At 32.0% G+C, this 19391-nt stretch overlaps 1 protein-coding gene across 1 annotated transcript; it reads left to right on the plus strand.

The window, feature by feature from the left end:
- The first annotated feature begins 940 nt into the window (after positions 1-940).
- LOC134717891 (fibrinogen C domain-containing protein 1-like) lies at positions 941-19391 on the plus strand. Its single transcript, XM_063580389.1, has 6 exons — positions 941-952; positions 1585-1699; positions 7027-7151; positions 9300-9396; positions 11420-11584; positions 19129-19391. The coding sequence occupies exons 1-6, from the start codon at positions 941-943 to the stop codon at positions 19389-19391; spliced, it is 777 nt and encodes a 258-aa protein (XP_063436459.1).

Raw genomic sequence — 19391 nt, forward strand, 5'->3', positions numbered from 1 at the left:
ATGGTGATTTTTTTCCCTCAAATATTTCTTACAGATCAAGATCTATACGTAGGATTAAATTTATCCTCTCCTATGAAATGCAATCTTTTAAAAATATATTTTTGACAGTTAATCCAAGCCACGTCACGGAAAAAGCACATTTTTTTGAATTTTGCTTTACTGAAAAAAAAACCGTCATAGGAGCTTTTTTTAAATGCTTGTAGTCTAAAGGCTGCTTGTTTTGTTTTCATAAATATTTGCATAAGCATTGTAATTACGTTTGAGCAACGTACGTACACAAAATAATACGACAAACAATATCACCAATATCAAAGTCATAATTAAAGACCTTTTTAGCTCACCTGGCCCAATTTTTCGTAAATCTTTGTAATCTTTTACAAAAATCTTCTCCTCTGAAACTACTGGGTCAAATTGAACCAAACTTGGCCACAATCATCATTGAGGTATCTAGTTTAAAAAATGTGTCCGGTGACCCGGTCAACCATTCAAGATGGCCGCCATGGCTAAAAATAAAACATAGGGGTAAAATGCAGTTTTAGGCTTATAACTCAAAAACCAAAGCATTTAGAGCAAATCTGGCTTAGGGAAATTGTTAATCAGGTGAAGATCTATCTGCCAAGAAATTTTCAGATGGATCGAACATTCTGTTGTTAGATTGCTGCCCCTGAATTGGTAATTTTGAGGAAAGTTTGCCGTTTTTGGTTTTTATTTTGAATACTATTATAGATAGAGATAAATGTAAACAGCAATAATGTACAGCAAAGTGCTACCTTAAAATTAGTCAACATGACCAAAATGGTCAATGGATCCCCTAAGGAGTTATGTCCTTGATAGTCAACTTATAACAATTTTCATAAAATTTGTAAATTTGTACTAACACTTTCCACTAAAACTACTGGGCCAAGTTCATTATAGATAGAGATAGTTGTTTGCAGCAAGAATGTACAGTAGAGTAAGATGTACAAACACATTAGCATCACCAAAACACAAAGTTGTCATGAATCCATCTGCGTCCTTTGTTTAATATTCACATAGACCACGGTGAGCGACACAGGCTCTTTAGAGCCTCTAGTTCAGTTCTAACATGTAGAATTATCATATTAAACAACAATGAAAGTTATCGCACCTCAATAAATTCCGCATAAGAAATGATCTTACTTACAATGATAATGCATCTCGATTAAAGGCGAATAGAATCGCATTCAGAAATCGATATTATGAATCCAGCTGCTTCAGTTACACATTCTTGAACTTTAATCCTGATATTATACATTAAAAAATTGTTTTCTTATGAAATTGTGTTGAAACATACTTTCAGATCCAGACTATCCTTTAATCTACAAAAGACAAACTCTCATACGATTGTAAAAATGAACTAACTGGATTCGTTATGTTTATTCACTTGTTCCTATATATATTTCAAATGTTAGGGAAACAAAGTAAAACATTATAATTTTCGAGTTCAATCAAAACAATCTAAAAATGCCTTTTTTTATAAATAAAATATATTCATCTAGGCTGAAATGTTGTAACATCGGCAGAAATTTTTGACAAAGTGTAATTGTTTTTCCTGTCAATTTTCAGCAATTATCTGGACAATGCAAAGGAAATTATTGTAAGCGCAATGAAGCTTGTATGCCAAAGGGACTGAACTACTATTGTGTTCCATTGTCAAATATATTTCCTGAATGTGGCACAAGTAAGTTTCAATATATCATTACTTTAACAAACAATAATGTGACCAACAAAATGTTCGCATTATGAACCTTTAACGTTTGAGTGAAACCGAAATTTTCGACGTTCTTCCAGCATCTTATCAGCAGTCTTTTAATGATATAGCTTCATACATTTCAAACATTTTTTTTATATTTTTAACTTTTTTAGGTAAACGAAGTTCCTCAACGCTTGATACGAAATAATCGTCTTGCCATTTTGTCGTTTCATACAATGTCATAAATGATAAATAATAGCCTTATCAAGAAAATTTGCAACTTTGTATTACATGAAAAGCGAAATGGACAATAGATTAAATAAATCTTAAGAAAGTACCTTTGATCAAGGATACACAAAAGATAAAACTTAAAAATGATTTTCTTAAGTATAAAATCGTTTAATTGCAATCTTTATTATAGGCGAGTGACTTTAACCATAAAATTAAATTTTTAATGCACCTACCTAACACACGGCTAAATTATATATCATTTTAAAGCTACACATCTGTACTATCTGTTTTGCCCGGTTGTAAAAAAATCGTACGGTGCAATTTCCGTCAAATCGAGATCAAAGGCCAAGGACGAATAAGTGCATATTTTTGAAGATTTCAGCCCGATTGCATTATATGACTTTTATATACTTAATTCACATATGCAAACAATTTAAACTTTTAGCAGAGCGATTAACAGTCATTATTCAAATGCATTTTTTAATATTTAAAGCGTGTTTTTGACAGAGCGCACATGTTTCCTTAAATTCGAGTAAAAGTTAACAAAATGTGTGAAAACCCATTTTTTTCTTTCTGGTGCAACTGCTAATCACTTTAAACTAAGTAATACCCTGTAATGACTATCAAAGAAGTTTTTGACATCATAAAATTTCCTAAAAGTATGCTTACTTCTAATCAAACAGCAAATCATAACAACTCATACAGTTGCCCAAAATACCGCCATCTGCGAAAACACTGCTTTTAAGATTTTTTTTCCTATTTAAACATTGTATGTGGTCAATATAAGATTTAATAAACAAATTCTGAAGAATCTGAAAAAATTAGAGTAAAAAAATATGTGCGCGAATCATCTTATTGCTTGAAATAAAGGGGGTGAAACTAAGATAATTGCAATCTGCATTGTAACTACCAGTCTGAAATACACATATTTTGACTTTTCTTATTGTTTGATTTGTAGCTTCATTACAAATATTAATGTAGTGAAAAGACCATTTTATTAATTTTATGTGAATTTAAAATTTCGACCAAAATAAATAAAAATAAATTGATGAAAATTGAATTTCAAAGAATTTAAAAAAACTAGTGAAAACATTATAAAACTTGATTTCTTGATTGCTTGAATTGCGTTGTTCATTGTTTCAATGTATTAATTCATAAAATAATAATAATTTTGAAGAGAAAATATCCAGTTATACGCAAAGATTCTAGTTACAACTAGACTTCCTGAATAGCTTGAATGACTAGTTCATTTTTCATACGAGGATGACTTCATGCAAGAGTTTCTGATGACGACTGAAAAGAAGCTTTCATTATCTTGAAACTTCACTTTCCACTCTATAGGTGATGTCATCTCACTAAAGAGCGCAAAATTTTTGACAATGTTGGACTTGTATTTTCCATTGAAATTGGAAATAAAAGACTCAACAGATATAGTTTACTCCATCACGTATCTTGAAATCGATGATGAGGGTTGGTTGAGAAAAAGTTTTACGACAAGAGAAATGTGCCTAAAACAACCCATAAAACCACCCCTTACTACAAAACTATAAACATCTCATTTCCATCTAACAACATTATAGCAACGCCTGCATATCTTTACTACATTTACTAAAGGAGGAGACCGATTTTATTGAGCCGCATCTCCTCTGAAATAAAGGCAACTATAGTATACCGCTATTCAATAGTGATCAATCGATTTACTAGTAACTGAAATAAATCTGGGTCACAAAACTAGGGAAACGCTTCAACTATCAGAGGAACACAACGATATAACAGAAACACTGAACTGCTACAAAAAAACACACGCCATCATACAAAGAAACAGAGTATTCGATACCAACTGTCATATGCCTGACTTGGTACAGGACATTTGAAGAAAAACGGTGTTTTAAACATGGTTCTAAACCAGAGTTCAAATGCAAAGTTGAAATCAGCCCTTTAAAAATTTCATGGACGCCACTGCGAGTTGGTTGACAATTATGAGATATCTGTTTCGCCAGGTGACGACTGATAAGTTCCATCGACGTAACCAAATTGCCGTCATCTCTGCCGTGAATGACACCAACCGAATAAGGCTTGGCACCGAGTTAGGAAATACATGAGCCACAAGACGGGAAAAAGAGAGCAGTGGTGTAATGGTTAGTGCATCGAACTACTACCACAAAGGTTCCTGGTTCGATTCCCGTTCCGTGATGAAAATTTCAGGGACTGAATTTTCGGCTCTACTAGACACCATTTGTGAGTATGGTATTAAGGAAACAATGAAAGTCCATCGGAAGGGGACGATAAATGGCTGACCCGCGTAAAGAGAGAGCCATATCTCTTGCACGTTAAAAACACGTTTGTAGATTTCGAAAAAGAGCAGACTAATGCCGCTACAAGGTAGCACTTGCTCACGCAAAGTGGAAAGAGATTAATTTAAGTTGCAAAACTTGTTTCCCAATCCATTATAAATAAATATGTTTAAACTAAGACGGTTTTCACTTGTGGAACATAATCTGCCTACCCTTTCGGAGCCCTGAGTTCACTCAAATTTTTTTGGGGAGATTGTGTTACTCAATCTGTAGCTTTATATGTTGTGTTGGTATACTGTTGCTTGTCTTGTTCGTTTGTTGCCCGGCTTTGTCAGTTCGTTTTTAATTATGAGTTTGATGTCCCTATAGTATATTTTGTCCTTTTTCAAGTAGTAAAAGGTTTTAGAATGATAGATCAGTGTAGCTAAATATATCATGATAACGATTTGGTTCTATATACATGTATATATCACCGTGAGCAAATTAAGTTACTTAGTATTTTCGCGGATATTTGTCTTATTGCGTTTATCTTCTTTACTTTACTCTGAGGTGATTTTTGGCCGATTTTCATTACTGCAACTTAATGTCTTTAAAGTATAAAAAATACCAAAGGGACAATCAACATCTAAAACCATGAGAATCAAATAAAGTTAATTAAAACCATGAACAAAATAAAGTTAAAGTCCAAGAGACGAACAACAGTCCACAAAACACAACATACCATGAAAACGATCACTCCTAAAACAGCGAATGATCTTGTAAGGTAAAGAAGTGTATTTAACTTTGTCATTTTGTTATTATACACTGCTTATAGTGTTTTACATCCACAATGACATGCTTATGTATTTTAAAAGCTTATGTAGAAATTTCTCAAAGCATCTTTTATTCAAATAATTAAAGCGAATAAACTTCTAAACATATTTCATATGATTCAATATAACACGATTTTAAACTAAATAAGAAACAACCGCATTTTATTTAGTTCGTTTACATCACGCTCTAGACAACCAAGTGTTTCTAACCAAGGTTACTTATTTCAATGTTGTCTACGATTTAGTAGCAAAGTCATGTTTGCATTTAAACATAATTACAAAAAGTAAAAAAGTTTGACTCAGTAAAAAACAGTTTAACCTCAATTACCTCGCATATATTATGTTCTAACTTTAAATATCCCTTCTTTTATTATGAAATCTCATTCTCCTCCCTGATATTCTCAATAAGCGATGTGCTATTTTAACATAAATTAACAAAATGATCGCTTTTTGAAGATGGTAGATTTTGGGGCAACTGCAAACACTTCAATAAAAGGCTGTTTCATAAATAAAAATAAATAATAACATCTTAAAATTACAAAACAAATATTCCTTGACCTAAAATATATACATTTGTCTATTTTTGAGCATACAAATATCGATTCCAAAAGCTATATTTTACTTTTTGAAAAAAAAATCATTTTTTTAGGATTTGTGATCAATTTCAATTTTCGGGAAATTTTGCGCATCGAATTTCTTATTTTTTGTTTGATTTGGAAATAATGTATCATGTTCCATAAAGTTCATGATCAATTTCAATTTTCGGGAAATTTTGCGCATCGAATTTCTTATTTTTTGTTTGATTTGGAAATAATGTATCATGTTCCATAAAGTTCATATGATCTTTTGAAAAAATTTAGGATACAAGAATAAGAAAATAGCGTTTTATTTAATAATCGTAAAAATTGGAATTTTTTTTCATGACCTTTGACCTTGATTTAACAGAAAATGCACCGTACGATTTTTTTTACGACCGGGCAAAACAGAAAGTACAGATTATCAGCTTTCGAATGATATATAATACAGCCGTGTGTTAGGTGGGTGCATTAAAGTCGTTAACTAAGCGTCTTTTTGAAATAAGTCACTCGCCTATTAGTCACATCACTCTAAACAACGATGGTCCTCTATCGAGGAAGAAAGGTACATATTTTGACTATCTTATTAATTGTGACTGTTTATTTAACGAATCATGTAAATGTAACGGAATTTGATGAGACTGTTATTAAAGTGAGAGGGTTAGCGCTATAAAACCAGGTTTAATCCACCATTTTCTACATTTGAAAATGCCTGTACCAAGTCAGGAATATGACAGTTCTTGCCATTCGTTTTTTATGCGTTTTGTTATTTGATTTTGCCATGTGATTATGGACTTTCTTATTGATTTTCCTCTGAGTTCAGTATTTTTGTGATTTTACTTTTTACACATGTAACACCAAGGACCAGTAAACAAAAGATCAAAAATTGGAGAAAAAAAGAAGGGGTACGATTGCAAATGAGACAACTCTCAACAATAGACCAAAATGTCACAGAAATTAACAACTCGTACGGCCTTCTACAATTAACAATGCTCATACCGCATAGTCAGCTATAAAAGGTCCAGAAATAACGATGTAAAACAATTTAAATTTAAAAACTAATGGCCTAATTTAGTTCAAAACATGAACTAAACACTAAGATGTAACACATACAAAGACGACCACCACTGAATTACAGACTCCTGTCTTGGAACAGGCACATGCATAGAGAAAGTGGCGGGGTTAAACATGCTAGCAGGATCAAATCCCTCCTCATTACCTGGGACAGCGATGTACAGTACCCTAACGCTAAAAATATAAGGGCATACACTACAGGCATTTTCATCTCTTAAGTGTCTTTGTTCATCAATTGTCTATGCACTCTACAAAATATATCTGACATTCGAGAAAAATATAAAACTGTAGCAAACAAACACAAATTAACTTTTTAAACTAACTTTCAGAACTGCGCCCACGTGACTGCAGTGATCTCCCTGTTGGAAGTGCCTCTGGAGTATATACAATATATCCAACAAATGCGATATTTGATGTTTACTGTGAAATGGACACAGCAGGATTTGGTTGGACAGTAAGTATAGTGAAGATCTAGATTTTGATATAGTTAACACATACATGTATCTATATTTTGTAGATGATAGTGTTATACATAATATATGACACAGATATGTATGTAACTTGCTATTGTCAAAAAATAATTGCAATTTTAAATGGTCTATCAATGCTTATTGTACGTCAATCTTTACAGACCCAAATGGTACACACACTTATTCATAGCAAATATGTTGTTGTCCTTGCAGATAAAGCCCCAATCAACAACTTTGGTGTATGTAAAACTCATTATATTAGTTGCTTGATAAACGAATAAGGTATTGCCAATTCACTTGGAATCTCAACATACACCCGTACGACACTAACCAAAGTGGAAATTCTGAATAATCATAGGTCTGTTCTATGTTCCTTTGGAATTTCAACCAAAGATGAATAACTGGATCTTCCATCGCTGTATCGGATGCATAAGTATCCTAACAAACAACGGTAAATTGCTGGGTCTTTCAAGTGCTTCACGAAACCCCTTTCTTAATTCTTAAACTCTATTTTATCAGCAATTAAAGCAGGGCTTTAAGGTTTTTTGAAATTTCTTATTCTAGAGGTGGCGTGATTCAGATATTGATCCTTAAACATTCCAAAGATCTTTTAGAGTTTATATAATCTAACTCTCTTTCATCTTGCAAACATTTAACATTTAAACATTTGTTGACTTTTCTACAACTAACACAAATATGGCACATTCTAAGCTAAAAGACAAATTGAAGGAGTTGGTATTGCTTTGTGTAAAAAAAAATTGACACAAACGTAGATAAAAGTATCTTGTCTTAGGGAGTGACAAATTCTACTTTGTAAAAGATCACTCTGATTCAAACCAAAAAATCTCTGAATCTGACATTTTCAGGATTCTTGATTTCTTGATTGACAACATGTTTGTTACGTTCAAGGGACATGTTTTCAACAGACTGTCGGCATTCCAATGGGAACCAAGTGTGCCACCCCTCTTCTTTCAGACTTGTTTCTTATTATTATGAAGCTGACTTCATACAGGAACTTCTTAGGAAGAAAGCTACGAAGTATCTATCCAATCGAACTAGAGAAAAAGGATACAACAGATACAGTCGGTCTCATATCTTTACTTACATCTAGAAATTGACAATGAAGGTCGGTTGATTTCAACTTTTCAATTGTGAACTTTCAATTTCTAAGTAGCAAACTTCCAGCAGCACCTGCATACGGGTTGAATATCTCCCAATAAATACGAAATTCCCGTGCTTGTATTTCCTATCATGATTTGCTTGATAAATGGTTGCTGCACAAGGAAGCTTTTAAACCCAGAGTTCAAAATGGTGCAGTTAAAATCATCCCTTCGTAATTTCTACGGAGGCCATCACAAGTTTGTTGACTGTTTTGGAATAACCGTTTCACAGATGATATCGAATATGGTCCTTACGTTGTAATTATAATCCCCTTACCTTTCATGAATTTGACCTACCGAATAAGACTATTTACAGGAATTGTTATAACATGAGCAAGACGACGGGTGCCACATGTTGAACAGGATCTTTTTACCCTACCGGAGCATTTTAAGCCATGGCGTTGTCAGTTTATTTTTCGATTTATAAGTTTGACTGCTTCTCTAGAAGCTTTCGTTCCTCTTTTTTACACACTTTGATCAAATCAAAAGTATGATTGTTTTGCTAAATGCGAGTAAAAATGAAAAGTTTCTTTTTCATTTATTTTTTGCTAGTCTCACTGTTTTATCCTATTCTTTTGAGGATTGTTGATATGATTACAGCAGAATTTGAATGAACAGTTAATATTGTAAAGGTATAAATTTTTGCGTCGATATAGTCATTACATACTTGTGTCTACTTTTTTACTGTTGAATAAAATTGATAAAGACATGAACGTGTCTTCTTGTTCACTTTTGAAAAACTGATAAAAATTCACGATAAATTTATCAAATACAAAGCATTATTGTTGTATTAGATGAAAAGCAAATGAAAAGTTTGCTCATTGTTGTCTTGTTTTGTATGATGAGTTATAGACAGACGGATCGCACGTAGAAAGAGGCATTCAAACTGCATTGGACATGTTGAATTAATACTATATTCTATTCACTCAGTATTTGATACTGTCTGATGCTATGAATCTGATATTTTCAAAGGTTTTCCAGAGCAGAATGAATGGATCTACGGATTTTTACAGAGGATGGATTGATTATGAAAATGGGTTTGGAAGTTTGACATCTGAGTTTTGGTTGGGTACAATTTATTTCAGTTTATACTTTTTATTCAATTTTGCAGAGTAAGTTTTGTCTTTTTACTATGCCTAATTTTATATACGAGTTTTGGATAATTCTCTGTTTATTTCTGAAATTGTTTACTCTCTACAGTCTATCATACCTAAATTTAGTAATATATATATTTTCACACATTGTCAAAAAAAACGTCATTATACCACTTTAACGCTGTAACGTAGACATTAATACTATATTTCCGATGTCTCTTAATGATATTAACTATTTAGACAATATACGTATAGTGTCTTGAAATATGAAATTTATCTGTATGAGGCTTAGAAACGGGAAAATGCGAGGTTCTACCGAGCATTTTCCCGTTTCGTGCCGAATACAAATAAATTTCATATTTCAAGACACTATACGTTTATTGTTTTTATACTGAAATAAAAAAAAAAAATTTAAAAATGAAAAAACTATGTAACAAATATTTTTAAAAAAATGTTTGGAATTTCCCTCTTGGGGTACCATTTTAATTTGGGGTATTTCCCTAAGAGCGTAGTCCAGGCGGTAAAACATTAACATATTAAGGAATTAGAAAGGGAAAATGAACTTAATTGATAACATTTGATAAACATGGTATATAAATAACCAATTCTAATGCAACAACGTTTGTAATGTCATTTTGATTGGATAACGTCACTTTCTTACATGGCATCAATTGACAATTGATGCTATGGGACGTACGCGCAAGCGCAGACAGCATATGACAGATATTAAATACATTTTTTAACGTTGTTTTCTGTCAGTTTCATTAGAATGGAGATAACAATATTGTATTTTAAGCTCCGACGGCATCAATTTGGGATTTGATGGTCGCAAATACCCGTTTACTGTCTCCGCTAACGCGTCGTCAGTAAACTTTATTTGCGACCATCAAATCCCCAATTGATGCCGTCGGAGCTTAAAATACAATACAGTTATCTCCTAATTTGAAGACATAAAAGTTTAAATTCATAAAAGTTTGACCATTGTTACTTTACGTTGTCATGGTCGTGACGTGACGTTGTTGATGAAATACAATAAAGAGACGGGGCTTATAGGTTAGTTGGGGTCATTGACGTATAAAGCTTACGTTTATACGTATAGCTTTATCTGTATAGTAAAATAGCTGATTGCAGTATAATCCTTTTTAGAATAACAAGCTTTCAAACAAACTGTTATAAATTGATAGTTTATGAATTACAGAACTAAAAAAACAGAAAAATATAAAGGTCCGTGTTCTTGTGTCTGATAAATAATACGTTGAAAATGTGGAAGAAAATGGTTTTCTCTAGATTTTTCAGATATTTAACATTAGAATCGTTATTCTATCTAAAAATGTAAGGGCAATCGGGTAATGATTTTCTCTAGATTTTTCATTCATTTAACATTGGCATCGTTATTCTATCTAAAAATGTAAGGGTAAGCGGGTATTGATTTTTGTTCCCACTACATTGAAAAAACTAGAGGATTATGCAGTTTTACAAAAATACACCAGAAGCCGTTTTGTCAGATAAGAAATTTTGATATGTAACATGATAAAATTAAAATGTACAATGTGTTTATTGATTTTCAGTTTTAATTAAACTTACCACATCCGCTTTTATTATACTAATGTTATAAATTAAACCAGAAAAACAAAAAAACAACAAACATACAGCATATTTTTCTTAAAGACTCCTACCGTATGCTTAAACATTTTTCACAATGTAAAGAATATATGTAACAGAATCTGCCCACTCTTCTCGAGCACCTGAAACTACCTTCACTTTTTGGTGGGGTTCGTGTTGCTCAATTATGTGTTTTTTTGGTGTACGGTTGTTTTTCATTTTTGTCTTTTCTTTTTTGGCCATGACGTTGTCCATTTCTTCTTGACTTATTAGTTTGAATGTCCTTATAGTATATTTCACTTCTCTTTTATGTTATAATTCATATCATTAAGTAAGAAATGTTCAGGCTATTAACCTTCTTTTGATTATCAAATGTCATTCTTTACCTTAAAACAGGAAATAAATTCATACATCTGCTTACTTCTACTGGAGATTACAAGCTATATGTCCACCTTGAAGATTTTGAAGGGAAATCAGCTTATGCAGAATATTCCGGATTTAGTCTTGGAGGTACTGCAACTGATCATACATTGAATGTCGGAGGATACTGTGGGACTGCAGGTACAACATTTAAATATGTTTATATACAAAATATTGTATGGGATAAACTTAATGGTTTTTTATCGTGACATAACTTCATTATTTTATTCAAGAGTTCTCGTATGAAATAAGGTTTTCATTTAATACGAGGTTTTCGGATTTAATGACTCACTAGAATTGTAATTCATTAGTAATGTGGTTATTTCAACACCCAAACACAGCTACAGAGCCAATTTTGCATAGGTACTATTTTTGTACTTAAAATAATTAGTACTGAAAATTTACTTTTGATAATAAGTAGTATTTCTTTACTTTAAAATTATTGTACTATTTACGTACCTGTACTTTACAGTACTTGATTTGTACTTAAAATGTTGGTACAGAAATAATACCTAAAGCGATCACAATATTACATGTTTGAAAATCATTATTTTAAGAGAGTTGAAATAGACATACTATCAAATTGCAGAAAATGTGTAATACTTAAATTTTCAAGTACAAATCAAGTACTGTTAAATACAGGTACTAAAAATACCAATAATTTTAGAGTAAAAAAAAAGTACTGAATATTAGAAGTAGATTTCCAGTACTACAGATTTTTGGTACAGATATAGTACCTATGCAAAAGTAGATGTGTAGGATATTTTCGGAGTTCCGGGACGCAAGTAATGAATCGCGATAAATGTAGACACAACATTCCACTACAATTTTGCTTTTTTTTTTACATAAACTTGGTGCTAGTGATTGTCCTTTTAATTGTATTATTAATCTTTATACTACACTTTTACACAATATTATCAAATTAAGGTTGTCTTATTTCATAAAATGGTTGTTTAAAAAAATGATTGCAAATGTATATGATGTACTGTGGATTCATTATTATTCATTGGATACCAATTTTCGTGGTTGCCTAGGAACTACGAGTTTCAATATCTAACGAATTCCAATTTTTATGTTGAAAGTATGCAGACTTTGGCAAAGCCACGAAATAAAATATCAACTAAAATTAGAATTTTCCTCAAACAACGAAAATGTGTACCCACGAAAACAACTGAATTCACAGTATCATAAATATAGTCTTCTGCTCTCATAAGAAAGCATATATGCTAGTTATACTCACTGAAAGTGTGATGAAATGATGAAAGCTGTAAATCTTCTCCTTGAAAACAGTTTGCCGATGAGACAACTCTCCACCAAAGACCAAATGATGTAAAAATTAACAACAATTGTTTACTGTACGGCATTCAACAATTAGCGAAACAAATACCGCATAACCAGTTAATAGTATCAAAACCCCGAAATGACAATTGTCAAACAATGCAAACGAGAAAACTAACAACCTGATTTATTTATGTTAATAAACATGTTGTATATGCACTGGTATTAAAGAGATAATAGTAACTGCAATTACGATTATTCCAATATGGCGACGGTAGATATAGGTAAAATCTTTACACTCATTTTTCTTAAATATAGCATGCTTTTGTCAATAGTTACTCAGCTGCAAGGTTTATCTATACCATTACATCATATTTGAATCGTAAAGGTGCACTGGATTTGTCTAAGCGCTTTGAAAATTGCCGTCGAAAAATTCGGGATGATAATCGTAACTCGGAAAAAAAGATAATCGTAATTATGGTATTTAAAAATGGAAAGATAATCGTAACTGGAAAGTGTTTTATTGATATTGACACTAAAAACATATATCTGATAGCATATAATGAAGTTATGTCGATGAATTATATACGAAACGTTCCAACATCTTATGACATTTCTTTTTATGCATATATTATTAACAGTTCTTAGGAAAACAGCTACATATGTGTATTAATTTATGTTTTTTGATTGAGTTAAGTCTGCCAATTGATATTGTAACGTGTGTTTTTCTTTGTTGTGATTTTATGCTATTGTTTTTTACACTAGTAATTTTGGGGCCCTTTATAGCTTGTTGTTCGGTGTGAGCCAAGGCTCCGTGTTGAAGGCCGTACATTGACCTATAATGGTTTACCTTTTTATAAATTGTTATTTGGATGGAGAGTTGCATGTCTCAATGGCACTCACACCACATCTTCCTATATCTATATACTAGTATATCATAAAATTTAGTTTTTTTAATAAATAATGCCGTTAGTTTTCTCGTCTAAAGTGTTTTACATTGTCATTCGGAGCCTTTTATAGCTGTCTATGCGGTATGGACTTTGCTCATTGTTGAAGGCCGTACGGTGACCTATTTTTGTTAATATCTAAGTCATGTTGGTCTCTTGTGGAAAGTTGTCTCGTTGTTCATCATACCACATTTTTTTTGGCATTTTAGCTACTTCATGACTGTCACTGAAATTTCGATATCTCAGAAAATAACTATAAACAACACAAATTTAATTTTGAATTATAACAATATGACATCATTTAAACATTTAATGCTATATAAGAATATAGAAAGGTTGGGATTTTTTGTGTATTATGAAATTAAGTAACGCGGAGTTCTTTGACAAACGGCATGGATTTGTGTTCTCTTATAGTTTGGCCAAAAGCCCGAAAATGAAGAAATGAAGTTGATGTGGCTTTAAATTGTCTTACAAGAAATACTTATTCAAAGAATGACTGCAAAGTGAAGAATAAAATAACGTATATTCCGCAATATTAGAACCAAACTAATTCAAAAATTCATAAATACTCGGTTTATAAAAAAGTATGATGCATACATATGCATGGAAGATATTGTAGAGACAAATATTGAAGGTACTAAACCAGGAACATTTCTGTATTTGCATACTTGCCATATAATAAGTTATTTTATATTAAATGAACACAAAAATTAGCCTAACCTAATTGTCATGCATTTTTCTGTTCAAAGCACAAAATATTTGTTGTAAAATCTATATAAATCTTTGTAATTAAACAAGTTCCGACGGTGATGATGTACATGTTATGCCTTCTGATGTAATTTATCAATATACATATTTGTGTGTGGTTTTTTCAGTCCGTCAAGTGTTTCGTATTAAGACTATAGGTAAGGCTAAAAAAAAAAAAAAAAAAAAAAATATAAACAAAAGTAACAATAAACAAAAGTAACAATAAACAATAGTAACAATAAACTAAAACTATTTTAGATCCTTTACCATCCACACTGTTTAAAGAAACGTCCTAAAATACATGGGTATTTGATCAAAACATTTGAATTAAATTTTTAAAATCATATATTATATCAGTATAAAATAGAAAAAAGGGAATCAAAGGGGAAAAAAATGGACGGCTATATTTATTGAATTATAAGGAAAGGGGAAATATGAACACTCATATCTACCGATAAAAGTATCAACTGTTAAATCCGATAACGCAGTTATAAAGTTATTGACGGAAACTTTTGTTCATTGCGCGCAGAATTTTAATATTAACGTGATATTGGAGGCAAAACATATATATGACATATGAAAATGTGGTATACGTGACTTTCATTTTGAGCAATGAATTGAAAGGATTGCACTTTTGGGATATGGGATATAGCTAATCCATCCTCCCCCTCCCCGTAAAAAACCCAAACAAAAACGGACTTAAACGCGCACACAACATTGAAACTTTGAAAAAAATCAAAATATCTACTTACCACAATAGCTGACTCGACAGCTGCTTCATTTTCCGTATCTTTAACAGGTACATGTATATATCAAAAGGTTCACCAGCTAATAGAAATTTATTATAGGATATGCATGTCACTTGATGATCGCTGTATAACATCTCTTATATTATGTGATACCTGGAAAGCTTTTGATAGGGTATGGCATAGTGGCCTCTTAATAAAACTAAAAGCGTATGGTATTGATGGAAATCTGTATAAATGGTTTGAAAGTTATATTTCAAATAGAAAACAAAGCGTTTTTGTTTCAAATGCTTATTCGCCTTTTGATAATACTAATGCAGGAGTTCCGCAAGGCTCTGTATTAGGTCCCCTACTATTTCTTATTTATGTAAATGACATAGCTGATAATTTGACAAGTCTAACTCGATTGTTTGCTGATGATACATCTCTTTCTTATTCCAGCAATAACCCTTACACTATAGAGGATGTCTTAAACAGCGATTTAGGACAAATTTCAGTATAATCTAAAGATTGGCTTATAAACTTTAACCCTAATAAGACAAAGGCTATGATATTCTCCTGCCATACTTCCCCAGATGATATTGAAATAGAATTTCAAAACCAATTAGTAGAATTTGTCTCCTGTCATAAACACTTAGGGATTACTTTTGATTCCAATGGTAAATTCCATGCACATATAGAAAATATTTTAAAGTGTGCAAGCACGAGATTAAATGTTCTTAAAAAAATGAAATATGTATTGAATAGAAATTATCTTGCTCGTATATATTTCACTTTTATAAGACCCGTTATGGAATATGCATGTGAGTTATGGGATGGTTGTACTCAACAAGAAGCCGACAATTTAGAACATGTTCAGTTAGAAGCAGGGAGGTTAGTAACTGGGTTGCCCGTGTTTGCTAGTCAGGAAGCTATATATTTTGAAACTGGCTGGCAATTGCTTGTGGACTGAAGAAAATCCAGAAAGCTCAATATGTTATATTCTTTACATAATGGGACTGCCCCTGATTATCTCTGTAATGTAATGCCCCCGCTTGTTGGTCAAGTATTTAACTACGATTTGCAAAACAGTAATAATTATGTAGTACCCGGTTATCGACTAGACATAACTAGAAAATCCTTTTTCCCATCCACTACTATTGAATGGAATAGCCTTCCCCCGACATACGTACGTCCAAAACATAAATATTTTTAAACGAAAGATGAAGTCCAAATTGATACAGCCACCTTCCTATTTTAGTTGTGGGGATAGAAAACTTAATATCATTCATACACGTTTGAGAAATATGTGCAGTTCTTTAAATTCATATTTACATCGTGTTAATATTAAACCCAGTCCTGCATGCAGCTGTGGCCACCCTGTTGAGGATAGTATACACTATTTTTTAGGTTGCGCTCTTCGCAACGAAGCCAGAGAAATACTGTTTTCAAAATTAGAAAGTTATGCTATATCCATTGAGCTTCTATTAGCTGGTGATGGTGACCTTTCTTTTCAGCAAAACAAAGACATTTTTGAGTCCGTACAATCTTATATCAGAATAACACAAAGATTTAAAACAATCAATTAACATTCTAAATTTCTACTTTACAACCTTTCACTTCAGTCTAGTTTTTCATTATTATTCCTTATTATATTGTATTTTTTTTTCTTTTTATTTCTAACTTTTGTTTGAAGTATGTATTACATGCAGTACTACAGTGTTGTGGTTTTTTTCTCGCCATTATCTAATGTACTTTGTGTTTATATTTATATTGGGAGAGGACGTCTCTAATGTTGTTATATTAACTTGTGTCCAATCCCTTTTGCTACTTTTGCAAATAAAATATGTTTAAACTAAAAGGTTATGCATATTGTTGTCAGTTATAAATAGATATACAAGTTGAAATGATAGGACTTTTTTTTACTGGGAACTCACTTTTGTCCCACGACTATATATATATATATATATTATATATATGTAAATTTGTCCTAGATATTAACTTGTAAGTTTCTTCATTTAATTTTATATGCGTTTATGTCATCGTTAAACTTGACATTTGCATTTTTAACACACAAAATACCATTGAAATGCTGAAAGACACATTTATTATGTTTCAGTTACTATTATCCGATAAAGAAAATTACGATTATCAAAGAAGAAAAATACCATAGAGTTACGATTATCATACCGAATTTTTCAACGTCAATTTTCAAAGCGCTCAGACGATTCCAGTGCACCGTTACGATTCAAATATGATGTAATGGTATAGATAAACCTTGCAGCTGAGTAACTATTGACAAAAGCATGCTACATTTAAGAAAAATGAGTGTAAAGATTTTACCTATATCTACCGTCGCCATATTGGGATAATCGTAATTGCAGTTACTATTATCTCTTTAATACCAGTGATATGATTGAACGTTTCGGCAATAAAGTTTATCGACAGGTTCTAGATATTCAAATAGATATCAACAGTGCCCCTATACCAGCAGATTTGTTCTTGCACTGTAACATACCACAGTGTATTGGCAAACCTGTCTTAATTCCTTGTTATTGATAAAATCAGCAACACTTACTAATTTTTTTCGCCAAAAAATCAAGAATTCTCTAAATGTACTGCCGAAAGGAACTTACTCTCAGTAAATGACGTAAATAAAACCATTACATGCCCTTTCCTATATTTACATTTCTAAGATTTTAACGGTAAAATCTTACAAAAATTAACAACAAAAAGGACGGGTTTTCGTTCTCTGATGCTATTTTTCTTTTTTGGACAGGAATGAACCTTTGGCACCATCTTACAGTGTTTATATATCCCAACTCGTGCGCTTTACACGTGTTTGTAGTTACGTTTTGGATTTCAATAGACCTAATATATATACTACTGGTAAATTATTCAGGCAAGGCTTTTGTTTCCAAATTATTGACTTAGGACGAAGTCCGAGATCGATATACTTCTTTGGGTCGATGTATCCTGAGTGTGTTGACCTCATTCATAGGCTATAAGTGTTATATTATTAATTTCTGACCATATATATATATATTTTTTTATCAACATCGTTATTTGCTCTCGTTTGTACATTATAGTTACATACAATCCCCTAGATATGGAACGCCGGGACTGTCTTATAGTGTAAATATGTAATGTGTTTTGTCGCTTTGCCTTTACGTCCTGTCATTTCTTTTTTATGTTATGTGCATATGTCTTTATATCCTGACATGGCATCTTTGTGTTATGTCAAATAAGAAATTGGTTTGGTCAAACAATTGTATAATATGTCATTGCTAAACTTTGTTGTGTAAAATATGCATTACATTATGCTGTAACTACTATATATTCTGTGAATACTTCACCTTTACATTATCTCATATTTTATCTATGTTGTGTCTATTTTTCTTTTACGTAAGTCAGTTAATAAATGTGTCCTGTCTCAAGTATTATTGTTACGTCAAATGTTATAAACGTTTTGTTTTGATACACCTTTGTTCTATGTAAATCTCATGATATTTAAGTCTTTTTGCGTTATGTTGTGTTTGTACATATGTATCTCCAGTGAAAAACATAATACATTATGGTATAATTCATATGCGTTCTGCCGTACAGTTGATACTCTCTGTGAGCATTAATTACGTCATGTGCAAATGCCTTTTACACTATGTGCAAAACAACTAATACGTTTTGTGCAAACCGCGTTTATCTTATGTGCAAACATCGTTCACCCTATGTTTTACTATTTGCAAGTAAAAATTGGTTAAAACTAAGATTTTGTCTTTGATGATTTCATGAATTTTGAAGATTTATTGCACTACTGCAATATTGGAATTTATTGCACGCTAACTTTTGGTTACATTTTGTGGGAAATATTATATTGCTATGCAATCAAACAGCAGATTAATTTCTATATGTACAGAATTTATAGAAGATATTTACCAGAAAGGTTGTATTCTTTAAGTAGATTTTATTCATTCTTATTTCACTTGCACAGGAGATAGCCTAGTCAGCAACGACGAGCGTACTCAAAACGGCATGATGTTTTCTTCTTACGACAAGGATAATGACAGAAGTCCTAAAAGCTGCGAACTTCAATATAAAGGGGCATGGTGGTACAGTTGGTGTCATCGTTCTAATTTGAATGGACAATATTTGGGTGGGAAACACTTGTCCACTGCCGATGGTATCAATTGGGCTACATGGCGAGGAGTTCGATATTCACTCAAATCTACTAAAATGATGATTAAACTACACTAA

The sequence above is a fragment of the Mytilus trossulus genome, chromosome 5, assembly GCF_036588685.1.
Source record: "Mytilus trossulus isolate FHL-02 chromosome 5, PNRI_Mtr1.1.1.hap1, whole genome shotgun sequence".
Lineage (NCBI taxonomy): Eukaryota > Metazoa > Mollusca > Bivalvia > Mytilida > Mytilidae > Mytilus > Mytilus trossulus.

Coding starts and splice junctions, on each gene's coding strand:
- LOC134717891 (XM_063580389.1), top strand. Junction 1,700..7,026: donor ATTTCCTGAATGTGGCACAA/GTAAGTTTCAAT, acceptor ACTAACTTTCAG/AACTGCGCCCACGTGACTGC. Junction 7,152..9,299: donor CAGCAGGATTTGGTTGGACA/GTAAGTATAGTG, acceptor ATATTTTCAAAG/GTTTTCCAGAGCAGAATGAA.